General features: G+C 40.9%; 1 protein-coding gene across 7 annotated transcripts in view; it reads right to left on the reverse strand.

Moving 5' to 3' along the window:
- Nucleotides 1-12,740, reverse strand: part of LOC105193269 (transcription factor AP-2-epsilon) — a 221,196-nt gene that overhangs the window by 119,560 nt on the left and 88,896 nt on the right. For 2 of the 7 annotated variants that reach the window (XM_039447108.1, XM_039447101.1), the window contains exon 3: nucleotides 4,922-5,046. The exons of 3 other annotated variants lie outside the window; for them this stretch is intronic. In XM_039447108.1, coding sequence (XP_039303042.1) covers nucleotides 4,922-4,984 — 63 coding nt within the window. In that variant the 5' untranslated portion in view covers nucleotides 4,985-5,046. The remainder of the gene's footprint in view (nucleotides 1-4,921; nucleotides 5,047-12,740) is intronic. 2 more of the 7 variants (XM_039447104.1, XM_039447114.1) reach the window with 1 other exon arrangement.

Genomic DNA, 12,740 nt, shown 5'->3' on the forward strand with positions numbered 1-12,740 from the left:
TAACTACATAAACTAGAAAGATCCAAGCCTAAAATATGTGCCTAAAATTAATAAAAAAGTTTTTACTTGCATTTTTAAATTACATCAAACATTATTTGCATTTTTCTTAAAACGGACTTCACGTGAGTTGGATCTTGCATAACTATGGCCAATTAATACATGTATGTACCCTTAAATCATTTACATTTATAATTTTTATCTGCGTTGCAGAATGCAGTTTTGTTTTTAGAATCTTTGGTATTTGCAGGCTCAAATAGAGTTGTTCACACAAACTTCAGAGTTCTTAAATTTTTTTAAAATTGAAATTTATAAAAAAAAATCAAATTACGTTCTAAAATTCAAGAAAAATCTTAAGAATACTTGAGAATCTTTCAACATCATCTTTAGATTTCGGAAGAAACTTCAGGCAAATTTAATATATATTTTAATTAACAATTGAAAAAACCTTTTGCAGCATTGATAGCGTCTGCAATTTGTCTGCAAGTATATATATTCCTCAAAATAATAAGTAAAATATACAAATCATCTATGTACGATCTATTATCTCAATAAACTTATAATAACGCATTTTTTTATTTGCCACTTAAAAATAACTCGCATTATAGATTAATAACGATAGTTGCATAGGATAGTTAAGTCATTCGAAATTCTTAGAGACTACCTCTGACAGATTATAGTACATGCACACAAGGGGCATTAGTATTTATCAGTGGTGACTTGAGCATGCGGTAACGGCGGCGGCGGCGGCGGCGGCACAACGTAAGAGTCGCGTTTCGACAAGAATCGCGGTCGAGACGGAGAAGCAGGCGGATTCTCCTAGTGCACTAATAACATAGTGGCGACCTGATAATTAATAATGAAACTCAAAGGGGGAGAAACAGAGTCGGCCCCGTTACGTTGAAAGGATTGCGGCGGAGTGGGTGGGACCCCCCCTTATATCTCGTAATTGCAAGGTGTGGACGCGCTGCTTTACGTGCGATTCGCTCGAGCCGCGGCGAATGGTGGATGCAAAGGCGAGGAACTAGGGAACGACCGAACCGGCGCGGCGCTCGAACGGGGAATGGTTAGCGAGATACCCGCGTGCAGCAAACTGAAACTGTGGCTTGGCCATTCATTAGCGTGCTGGAACGCGACGTGGTTACGCCTCGCCGCGGCCCCGGCCGCGACGTCCAAGGCACGCTCGCTGATGATCTAATCTGAAAGCGCGATCTTGCACGCGACTCGAAATTCTCGTGTAACTTTGCGAACCTTTCTTCCCTTTTTTTCTTTTATCTCTTTTAACTGCCGCGTGCACTTTATAATTGAAAACCATCCGTCAAGTACAGACTAGACGCGCATATGCGGAATGATCAAATATGTAAAACGCTTTTTGTAAATGAGAGGCTATTTTTCAGAGTCAAATATGCCTTCCACAGTTGAAAGATTGAATAAATCTCGCTGGATAAAATCAGCTAATAACCAGGAAAATTTACTTAAAAACGCGGTAATCTTCTTCGCATTTGTCACAAGAAATATGCTTTGTTAGATAGTAAAAAGTTTGTAAATTATATTTAAGCGATTGCAAAATGCTTGAAAGAAAACGTGTATTTATCAAGATATATAATATGATATGTTAAAGAGATTTTATTTTCTTTTAATAATGTTACCGTGTATCCCGTATTCTGAACAGATATATCATTAGAATGGTAGAGAATTGCGAAACCTATTAAAATATAATTTGAAGTTGTCATTTCTCGACGTTTCCCATGCTAATCGAATAAAAACATTGTCGTTTCCTCTAAGATTAGATTCGTTATTCAGAGGAAAGAGCTCGAAGCAAGATACAGTTCGTTCGCGAGTTTAATAAAAATTAAATGAGGAATAACCATTAAATTATTAGTTATGATAATTATAAATGGATAAACATGAGAAATGTTCGCGAAATTAAGGTAAACGATTGTACGCGGCTAATGCGAAGCACGTCTAATATTTTTAAAAATCTCAGAGAGGCATGATCTTGCCTACGTAAAACATGCGCTTTGATTTAAATACGTTCACGGGCCGAAGAAAGAATGAAGCGAAAAGGACGATCCGCCGTGGGTGATAACGCCTTGTTTGCTTTGAAAATTAAAATCGACTGCAGCATGATTGTTTTGAGACGAAACAATCTCTCTCGCGCAGACGAACACGAACGAGACGGAAACTAGAAACGAAGGAGGAAGCGAGCGCGATCAATTTACCGCGAAAAAAAAAAATGTAAAAAACCCGCTCGAAATCTTAGCAAAATCCGCAAGTTTGCTGGTTACGGAGCGAATTAAAAATCTCTCCGCCGCATAATTAACGATCCACGCGTCGTACCGTAAAAATCGGACGTGAAAAACGCGGCTGCATGGATCGGCACGTTTGTGCCGTCTCGTAATGAGCGATTGGCATACGGGGGGTATATTGGTTAGCCCACTCGCTGAGGGAGTGAAACTAATACAATAAAGATCATTTGTATTGCGAATCACACGACGTCCTGGCGCGCAGAGAGAGAAAGAGAGATCGACAATTCATCTTTCGAATGTAGCGTAACGCAACGTGTCGATATGAGATTTGCAACAGCGAATTAAAAACCTAGCGGGACGAGAAGCTTTATTTTAAAGGTACGAGGAGAACACGACCGACGCGTTTTTATGATTACGAATAAATGGTATAAGAAGCGAATTTTACTTATATACTTTGTGCCTCAGATACGCTAGAGTTTCCGCCTTGAAATCGTTCTTTCCGAAATAAAATGAAGCGGAATGAAGCGGAGAGTCGGAGTACAATTTTTTTTTTTTATGGAGTTTCCACCATTCTATCCTTTCTTTATTCCACTTCCACGGGCATTCTTCGTCGGTGACTTTCTCGCTTCTTTCTATTAATCTCTCTTTCACTCCTATCACGCGAATCCTTCTTCTTACACTCTCTTTTCCCCCCTTCTCCTATTTACTCTCTTTTTTTTTACCCCCGACGTCGTTTCTACCGTCGACGGGCTTGGACTTTGCCGAGGACTAAAACGAGACTTCAACACAAATAAGATAATTTCCATTATAAACTCGGGGGTAGGGTAGGTAAACGACGAGGAGTTATTTACTTGTCTCAGAAAGAGGGGAGATAGGGAACAAAGTAATAACAATGGAATGAGAATAAGAAGGAAGGTTCGGATACGCCGCGGTGGGTACCAAGTTTGAAGTCGCGTAGGCGCATTAAAGGGGGGCTCGCGCCGCGTTATTATCCAAAGCAAATGGCCTCCGTCGTCAGCGTCGTTCTCCTCCGATTCCGCGAGAAAACCGGAATACGTTCGCGAGTCTGCAGCCATCGGAGTTCCCAACGTCATGCGACGAGATATACGTTCCGCCTTCCGATTCGACGCGGTACGCTCGCGCGTTCGTTCGCCACGGCGACAACCCGAGGACACGAGATTACCCAAGGTTCGCGCCTCCCTATCAATCTCGCGTCCACGTTACACATTGCAAACCGTGCCTACCTGGAAAGGGGGAAAAAAAAGTTGAAGAGAATCGCTGTTTACGTCGGGACGTGTAAAAAATTCCGTTTTCGATTTTCGACAAAACGCGAGACGTTGTTGTCACGCGTTTGTTTTAAAACGCCGTTTTGTAATTAACCCCCTCGCGGATCGGTATACCGTTTTCGCGTTTCCGACAACTTCCTGCTGCAATTTCCGTTGTTGTTATAACATCAGCCGCATGTTATTTCTTTATAAATCAGTCCAGAGAGCTCGAAGAGAGTGAAAGAGAGAAAGAAGAGAGAGAGAGAGAGAGAGAGAGAATTCGTGCGAGAGAATAATATAATCGATACGTCTAGACGTACTAAACTTTATAGTGCAAGTTCGTACAGTATAAGTTCGCGCTCTTCCGCCATAATTTTGGAGATCTTCCGGTAAGAAATATTTAGAAATATATTTATAAATTAATACGCACTCCCCCTCCCCCCGATTCCCTCTGCATTCCGTTAATGTTTTTCGCGAAACGTTCGAGCTATTTTGTTTTTTTGGTATAACTTACAAATTCGTTCTGCAAAGATTCAAAACGGAAAAATCTCGAAATTATTAATATTACGCGATCCGTGTAAAGTCTCATAAAATAATTTTGCGCCATTTAACAGTTATGACGCTCTAATATATCAAAAGGATAAATTGAGTCGTACATTAGCTGAAAGCGACGCAATCCGCGGAAATTGCTAGGATTGCTAGATTGCGCCGCTCTTTTGACAGTAATAGCACTTGCTATACAATTACGAATTTACAACGATATTAATTGCCGGCGATTTTTCAACAAACACAAAATGTTTGTGCGCGCAAAGGGCGCAGTTTTTCGAGCTGTAACGTATCATCGTTAATTCAACCGCGAGTCATTAAAAATATAAAAGGCGCTTCCATTACCCCGGCCATTCGCTGGTAATTAAATAATTTACATTTCCGACATGATTAAAAAAGTTTCGATGTGCGCGAGCAGGGGAGTTTCTGATAGCGAAAACTCTCTGGTATCGTCGGACGCGTAAAAATATATCGCTACGCGCATTTCAGAGAAAATCTCGATAAAATTACGAAGGCCCGATACGCCAAGCCGGTAGCAACCGCTTTGAAAAACTTGACAGACTATTAATTGAATAAAAACGAACGCTCGCGCAAATATCGTCGATACGAGTCCTTTGTATCGCGTGTGGTTTATCGGCGTTCGGCGTTCGGCGTGGCACGCCACGTGAACAGAGGGAAAACGGCGACGAAGACGTCAAAGAGCGTCGAAACAAGCGGAATATATCAGCGCGGAGAGAGAGAGAGAGAGAGCAAGCGCCAAGTATTTTATGAATCCGCGAAGAAGGGTCGCATTTGCAATATGCTCGCGAGTGCCTGCGATTGCGGCAACGCGCCCGCGTCTTTACGTAAGCGCGACGCACTCACCCAAGATGCGCCGCAGTCACCGCCTCCGAGAGTCTGAAAGGCCGGCATGCATCTGAACGTCATTCTGAGCTCTACCGCCGAATTATTATCCAAAGGTCGATTGCAGTTCCCCAGTCACAACTTACCTAGAACAAAGCGAAACACTTAGTTAGCGATCAAATAGCTCTTGCTAGTCATATAACAATATCGTAATAATCAGATAACAAAAGTCACAAGATAGCTTTGTCTTTACACAGAAAGAAAATTTTTCGCTATTATAAGCTAATCGTGGTTTGCTAAGGCTGTATTTGCCGTCGTAACTATAAATTTATAAACTAGAGATAAATTTATGAACAAGACGATTTGCTGTTGTTCCTAATACACGATAATAAAAGTAGCAAAACATGCATGTCTATCAGAATCACATCGTTGAGCAATATAAAAATAGTTACCGTAACTAACCGATATGTCAGTGATACGTAAATAATGTACTTGATAGCTAATTAATGTAGTTACCTAGAATAACTTTTAGTTACAGAGTATATTTTGGACATAGCAAATATTTTCTGTAGCTAAATTCGTGTATCGGGTAGCTAAATTCTTTCAACTAAAATCACAAATAAGATATTAGCTGTCCATATATTAGAAGATAAAAAAACTACTGTGCTTATTCTTTGCGCCAGAGAAGATCGCTTTAAAATAGTCCCAGAAAGATTACGATTTTTCTTTCACAAATCAAGTTATAACAGTTCGAAAATCAATAATTCTAGACCGGTGCATATTAACTCTTTTTTTTCTTTTTATTAAAGAACGCATTATGTATAGCAATACGTATGCAACACTTTACGATCCTTTTGAGATCCCACATTCATAATCCCACGAGACGTGCGATCGGGGTAACGCGTTCGTACGCCGATTATCTTCCGGCGTAGCAAATCTGCATGACGTCGTACAGATGCCTCGGTATACGCGCGTGTATTCGAAAAGCGAAGAGTGCGTCTGCCGGTATCAGCGCGACTGCCCTTCGCGATCGCGTTCGTAGATAGCGAAAAGATCTCGGCGATAAGCGAAGGGTGCGTCGCAGAAGGGCGCTGCGACGATTATCCGAGGCTAATGGTCCTCATTAGACGCGCGAACGCGCGTGTCCTTTGAGCGTCACCGCCCTTACATTTGTGTGCAAGTAAATTTAGATTATAATAAAAATCAGATATATAGATTGCGGAGCAATGATACGCGATTAATCGTCGATTAATGATTTTCCATAAGGAAATTTTAGAGCTGCGTATTTTATTGCATGAATCTTTGATAATTTGTTTGTATTAACATTGGTGGTGAATTTTCCGCATGAAACTGTAGAAAGAAAATTTATCTAAGAACTGTCGATTGTTTTTAATAGTCGAAATATATGAGCTGCGATACTATTATTATAATTATATAACACTGGAGAATTTTTTAATTATGTAACACCGAGAATTACTGTGTGAAATTTAACATAATTTTATTTCAACGGAAATTCAATCTGAAATTTTATTGTTGAGCGATGATACTTGCGATGTCGAAAATTAAAAGTGGAATAATAGTCGATTTGAATGGAAAAATTCGAGGCACAAAAAGAGCAGGAATTCCGAAGCTTTTAACGTAGTTGTCTGGGACGGCTCGTCCACGCATCATCGTTCATCGATAAAACGACGACATCGATCCGCGATTCCACCAGCAACCATTTGAAATGTCAGTAATTCAGGAGCAATCGAGGAGAAGCGGCGGGAGATCACGGCGCGTTTCGCGCGGCCAGGAATTCCAAAAATCCGGCCACAGACTGTTGCGTAAGCGGAGCTCTCCTCCCGTCCCTTTCGAAGGGGTTATTAGGCCGAGCGCAGCGCATTCTTTTGCGCGTCCGAATAAGACCACGAGGAATATCCGGAGGAACGAAAAGAATGAAAAGGAGATGTAAAAGAAGAAGAAGAAGAAGAAGAGAGGATGTCGACAGAGAGGACGATAGGCCTGGGTGAGCTTGTAGGAGGAAGTAGAGGAGACGATAAAAGAAGACGCAGGGTGCACCGATGAGGCTCGACAAGAGAGAAAAAAACAAGAGAGAGAGAGAGAGAGAGAGAAAAGAAGAAAGTTGGAGAGCGAGTTCTATATACTCTTTTTACATTTCATCCGACGAGATTTATCCAATTTTCCTAAAACTTCTAGCGATGGTATTAAGAGCTTTTTTTTATTTTTGTTCGTACAATTCGCTTTAATACAAAGTAAATAAATTGTCTTAACTATGGCGCATTTGAAGCAAATTAAATAACCGCCAAGTTTCTCGCCAGAGTAACCGCAAAGCTTTCAAAAGGTCTCAGAAATTTTCATGCTTAAAGATTACCAGAGCCCGTCGCGTTTATTCCTCGTTCATTCGCACTGTCTCTCCTGTATTTTCACCGGAAAACGAGTCCGTCGGAGATGAAACAAAAAAAAGGGAGCAACGGCAAAGCGAATCCCAGCTCGTTTCACCATCCGTCATTCGTCCCCCGCGCTCGGTTTGATTTCGGCGCGGAAGCCGCGAGCCCAGGCCGATGTCGCTGCGGGAATGAATAATGGATTCGAGCGCGGCCATGCCAGATATATCCGGTTGAATATTCATAATGCATTTCTACGCTGTCCGCGCATGAGGATCCACGAGTACGGTCCACGAGCTTCGGTTGGCGTACGAGCCGCGCGTGCTCCATCGGTGCGAAGAGCGGAGCGGAGCGCATCTTGCACGCGTGGCTCGCGCGCTTGCAAGCGTGATCGAGCCGAGCCGAGCCGAGCCGAGCGAGAGCATATCGCCGGCAGTCAGACAGGGACGCTTAAATGTAATTGGCGCTTTCGCGTATTCAATGTGGAACGCCACACTGCAAATCCAAGTGTGTAATTTAGTCACTCTTTACGCATTTGTATTTTTTATGCATTAAATTTGTGCGCGTCTAAGCATATAAAAATTACACGCACACGAATGCGTCAAAATACACATTGGATTTGCAATGTGTGATAGTGTCGCCCCTGAGGACATCGAGTCGCGCGTTACCAGATTAGGTTAGGAAACGGCAGTAGGCATGAACATCGATACGCTTCAATTGCAAGCCCAAAACCACAGGATCTTGGTCAGCGGCGATGTAAAACGATCGCGAGTGCGTCGCGAGCGATTAGTACCGCGCGAATAAATAATAAGTAAACGATAGGTTACTCACCCCTCCCCCCGGTCGTGCTGCTCGACGCCGACCGAGCCTCTGCGATCCTTCCCTCGGAATCCTTCGCAGCTGCTTCTCCATAGCGCTTGCACACGATCTCACACGCGCGCTTATTATCGAAATGCAAACGAATACAGGATCAATTGCGCAGGGTGTACGCAATTCCCGATTAAACGAGATTCGAAAGCGCTTCGCCGCGCTGCGTCTCCGTTCCGTGGCGGTCCGTTGGCGCGAGAGAGAGAGAGAGAGAGAGAAAGAGAGGGAGAGCTTCGATAGCGAACGGCGTCAACTTCACTCCGATTTACCGCGCGAGTCAAGCTAGGGTTAAAAGGCCGAAACCGAGACGGCTAATCGAGATAACTTTTGTGCACGCACAGGATGTTTAACGCGCGATGAAACGCGCGCTGAGATGCGTATGTAGAAAGCGAAGGTTAACCGCGACGATTCGGCATCTTAACTCTAGCTCGACTCGCGTCGTGTCGCGGCGGTAAATCGGAGTGAAGTTGCCGACGTGACGCTGACGTCATCCGCCGTCAACGGAACGTCACGGAGACGCGCGATACGAAGCGCTCTCGAATCGCGTTTAATCGCGTTTAATCTACGCAATTAGTCCTGTATTCGTTGTGTTTCGGTAATTAGCGCGAGCATAAGATCACGTGTCGAGTGTTCGCGTGTGTGCGAGTGCTATGGAGCTATGCTTGGGTTGCGTCGTCGGGCGGCGGCAGAGCGACCGTGGGGTGAGCGAATAGCCTATCGTTTACTGTTTACTACTTCTTATGACGTTTACCATTTATCGCGCGGTACCAAGATGTGTGATTTGGGTGGCCTGAAATTGAAATGTATCGATGCCTACTGTCGTTCCTATACATCGTATTACCGGTTTTTTTTTTTTTTTTTCCCCTTAATGGAACTTGGTCTCAGGAACGAACTACATTACGAACCCAAGGATGTATATTTTTATATTTAAAATTTTGTCACTTTTTACACATTTTTATACGCGTGTAATTTTTTTATATGCAAAGACGTGTAATTTAATATTGGTACACGTCTAAGCGTTTAACACGTGCAAAAAATTACACGCATAAATTTAATTTAAAAATGCAAATGCATAAAAAGTGACTGCACATTTTACGCATGTGGATTTGCAGTGTACGGGCGACTATGTATATATTCGGAAATACATTCCACAGAGTGGCTTTCAAAAATCCCCTAGCTCCTGAATGTCCGTCAGACATTCGAGACATGAATGATCATGATCTGCAAATTGCAACGCGATTCTTGAATGGAATAGCTTTTATCTATTCGCGACGCTCCCTTCACTTTTAAAGGAGCTGAAAATATCTTTGCTCGTAACATATCTACTTTCTAAATCTGAATCAGTGAAATCTTACTAATTTGCAGTTAATTATAATCTATGATCAGTGACTGATCACTGTTTTTCACATCAGTGATTCCGATTAAGAAGGGGGTATCTCACTGATCGAAAGCGTCTTATTGCTGAGAGATAGTGCATATAGTTTTAACATTGAAATCAGACTATTTATCAGTGTCTTTCAGTGTACACTGATAGAATAGTACACTGATTCCGATTTAAAGAGTACATTTTCTTTTTTTTATGTATAGTTACAAAACTGTTATATTAATGTCCTGACACAGAATCTGGAATTTTATTTTACGTTAAATTCACCAAATATTATAATTTTTTAAAGAAAACTCGATTGGAAGTGAAAAGCCTTGCCAGTGATGCATTTGCATAATTTGTAGCATGAAATAAATATCCCCAATATCTTATGTGTCCGGATAATTAGTTCCGTGACTATACATAAAACCATTTTATTTGTTTCATATTATTCCGCCATAATTTTGTTATCTGTTGCACATATTTTCAGATTTAAATAAAAACCGATAAAGATAGCGCTAAAATAGAATTGGTGTTTTGTTACAATTTTATTTAAACTGAACAGCACAGAAACGCGCGCGTAACACGCGCTATTTCTTTTCTAATCTTAAATTGAAAGTATCCCACAACACAAAAATAAACTAACAGTTTATAAAAAATATTGCATTAGTTGTCCAAGTATGTGACGACATCCGCTTATGATGCGAAATCGTACAATTCGAGCTCCGAATAATGAACATCAATGCAATAAAAGCAACAATAAATTTTTTATTTAACACGTATTTTTTTCATATAGAATATGATACATTTTTTTATCTAATTTTGTTAATAACAGGTCAGTGAACTTTTTTAGTTTAAACACAAGTTTGTTTCCGAAATGTATCATTGACAAGGGTTTACCAATCGAGTTTTCCCTAAAATCCCGATAATATTAATGAACTTGTAGCATAAATTAAACGTCCCATAAAATAACACTTATACGCATAACAGCATGCTATCACTGTGACAACCAGATAACTGTGCACATTGGCAACTGTGCTGACCCATGTTCAACACGCTGTGCCAACATTGTGCAAGCATTTCAGATTTCAAATATACAGATTGCGGTCCACTTGTGTTACAATGCTTTGATTCATTTGCTTAATCAATCAGAACAAAGAATTTCACTATAATAATTGACAAATATGAAAGAGTGTTCCAAAGCGATTGCAGCATGAAAAAGTAAACTAGTAGTCATAATGCTACACAGAAAGACAAATTTTCGCTGTTTTTGCTAAGGCTGCATTTGCTGTCGTAATTATAAATTTATAAACTACAATAAAACGATTTGCTGTTGTTCCTATTACATTACTAAAATAGCAAATCGTGCATGTCTATCAGAATCACATCGTATAAAAACATAAAAATAGTTATCGGAACTAACCGACATGTCAATAATAATATAACGTAGGTAATACAATTGGTAGTTAATTAATGTAGTCACCTAGAATAACTTTTAGCTGCACAGTATATTTTGGATATAGCAAATATTTTCTGTAGCTAAACTCGTGTATCAGGTAGCTAAACTCTTTCAACTAAAATCACAGATAAGATATTAGCTGTCCATACATTACGACGTAATTTAATTACCATACGCAGTTTTTAGCTACGATAGCTATTTTTTTCTCGTGCAGCGTATGGTCAATATGACTTGCTGATAACACTTTGAATTTCAATCTCACGTTATGACAGCAAATATATTCTGCATCATCGACACAAGATGACACTGTGACCGCAATTTGACTACATGACATACTTGGCAGAACGTGCTAGCACGCTTAGTTATCTGAATATTAGAAATCTTTTTTAAGAGGATAGTATCGCAGCGAGAGCAACAAGCGCCATTCGGAAATACGGGGTTACTTGCTGGAATACGAAATGAGCAGCGTTACTCGCTTCAACGAGTGTCAAATGCACACGCCAACCGTGAATACGAAAGCGGGCACGCATGCGTATACGTTGGACATACGTTTCCATCCGACTGCTGAAATTGGACCACCAGATTGGAACTGTCGCCTATCCCTCTTTCGCAGGGCCGACGTGCCATTTGGAAGAGGATAGGGGGAAGGGACGAAGGGGGGTCGGAGAGGACGCGTCCCGGGTCTCCTCGTCGTGCTCTCGCTCATCCCTCGAAAGCCTCGTTTCGCCGACGAGGACGAAGACACGAGGGTGCCGCCCCTCGTCTCCCATGTTACCGGCGACGCGACGGTGTGTAATCGTCGAAGCTGCGCGACGGGTTTAATCTGGGATGCGTTTGAAGTGCGGAGAATTTTTGCGCCGGCTCACGGGGATTTAAACCGACTGCACCGGGAGATGGGATTTTTCAATCTAAGATTCGCATTTCCGCGTCCGCTGTCTCTTTCCTTCGTTCGAATGTATTTTACCTACCACGTGTCGCGGAATAAAATCTAACTGAAGATATAGTTTAGAATGAGAAAGCAAATTGTGTGATCTCATTTCTTCTAAATGCTATGTAATTTCCATGTAATTTAAATTGTTTTCAGCATCTACGACTAAAAGTTAACGAAAATTAAGAACGTTTGCAATTTTGCTTTTTAATATAAACATCTCTTGATATAAATAATATAAGAACACACATGTATAATATTACCTCTTGTAACATTACAAATTATTTTGCACAGAAACATGTATATATGCTTAAAAATTTAGTATGACAAGATATATTCAAAAGGCTTGTTACATGATCGCATCCCTTTGAAATACATCTCGCAATTCCGAAATTACTATAGCCTCGCCACGAGCTATGCAATGAAGATTGGAATTCATCGATTGAGATGCAAATACCGTTACAGCATAGTCTTGACTATGCGAAATAGTCAATTGTAACATATAAATTCATCTCGATGCAATGTAGGTATAATATACATCGATATGGACGCATAAGAACTGTAAAACGATTGTCCTTAATTTCGAACAATAATGCTGCAATAAACCCTCAGATCCTGAAGTTTACTGCTTTTTTATTAAATATTTTATAAAAACTTTTTGGTCCACCGTCAAGTGACAACACCACACCAACACATAATCATGTCCAAAAGTCTACACAGAGAGAAATTTAATATCAAATCAACAATTTATTGTTTCATATATAAGCAAGAAAATAAAATCTTCTTGTAAGAATTTATAATCTTAAACAGACAGAATTTGCTCTTACATGAAGAACATT

Source organism: Solenopsis invicta, chromosome 1 (genome assembly GCF_016802725.1).
Source record: "Solenopsis invicta isolate M01_SB chromosome 1, UNIL_Sinv_3.0, whole genome shotgun sequence".
In the NCBI taxonomy this organism is placed as follows: domain Eukaryota; kingdom Metazoa; phylum Arthropoda; class Insecta; order Hymenoptera; family Formicidae; genus Solenopsis; species Solenopsis invicta.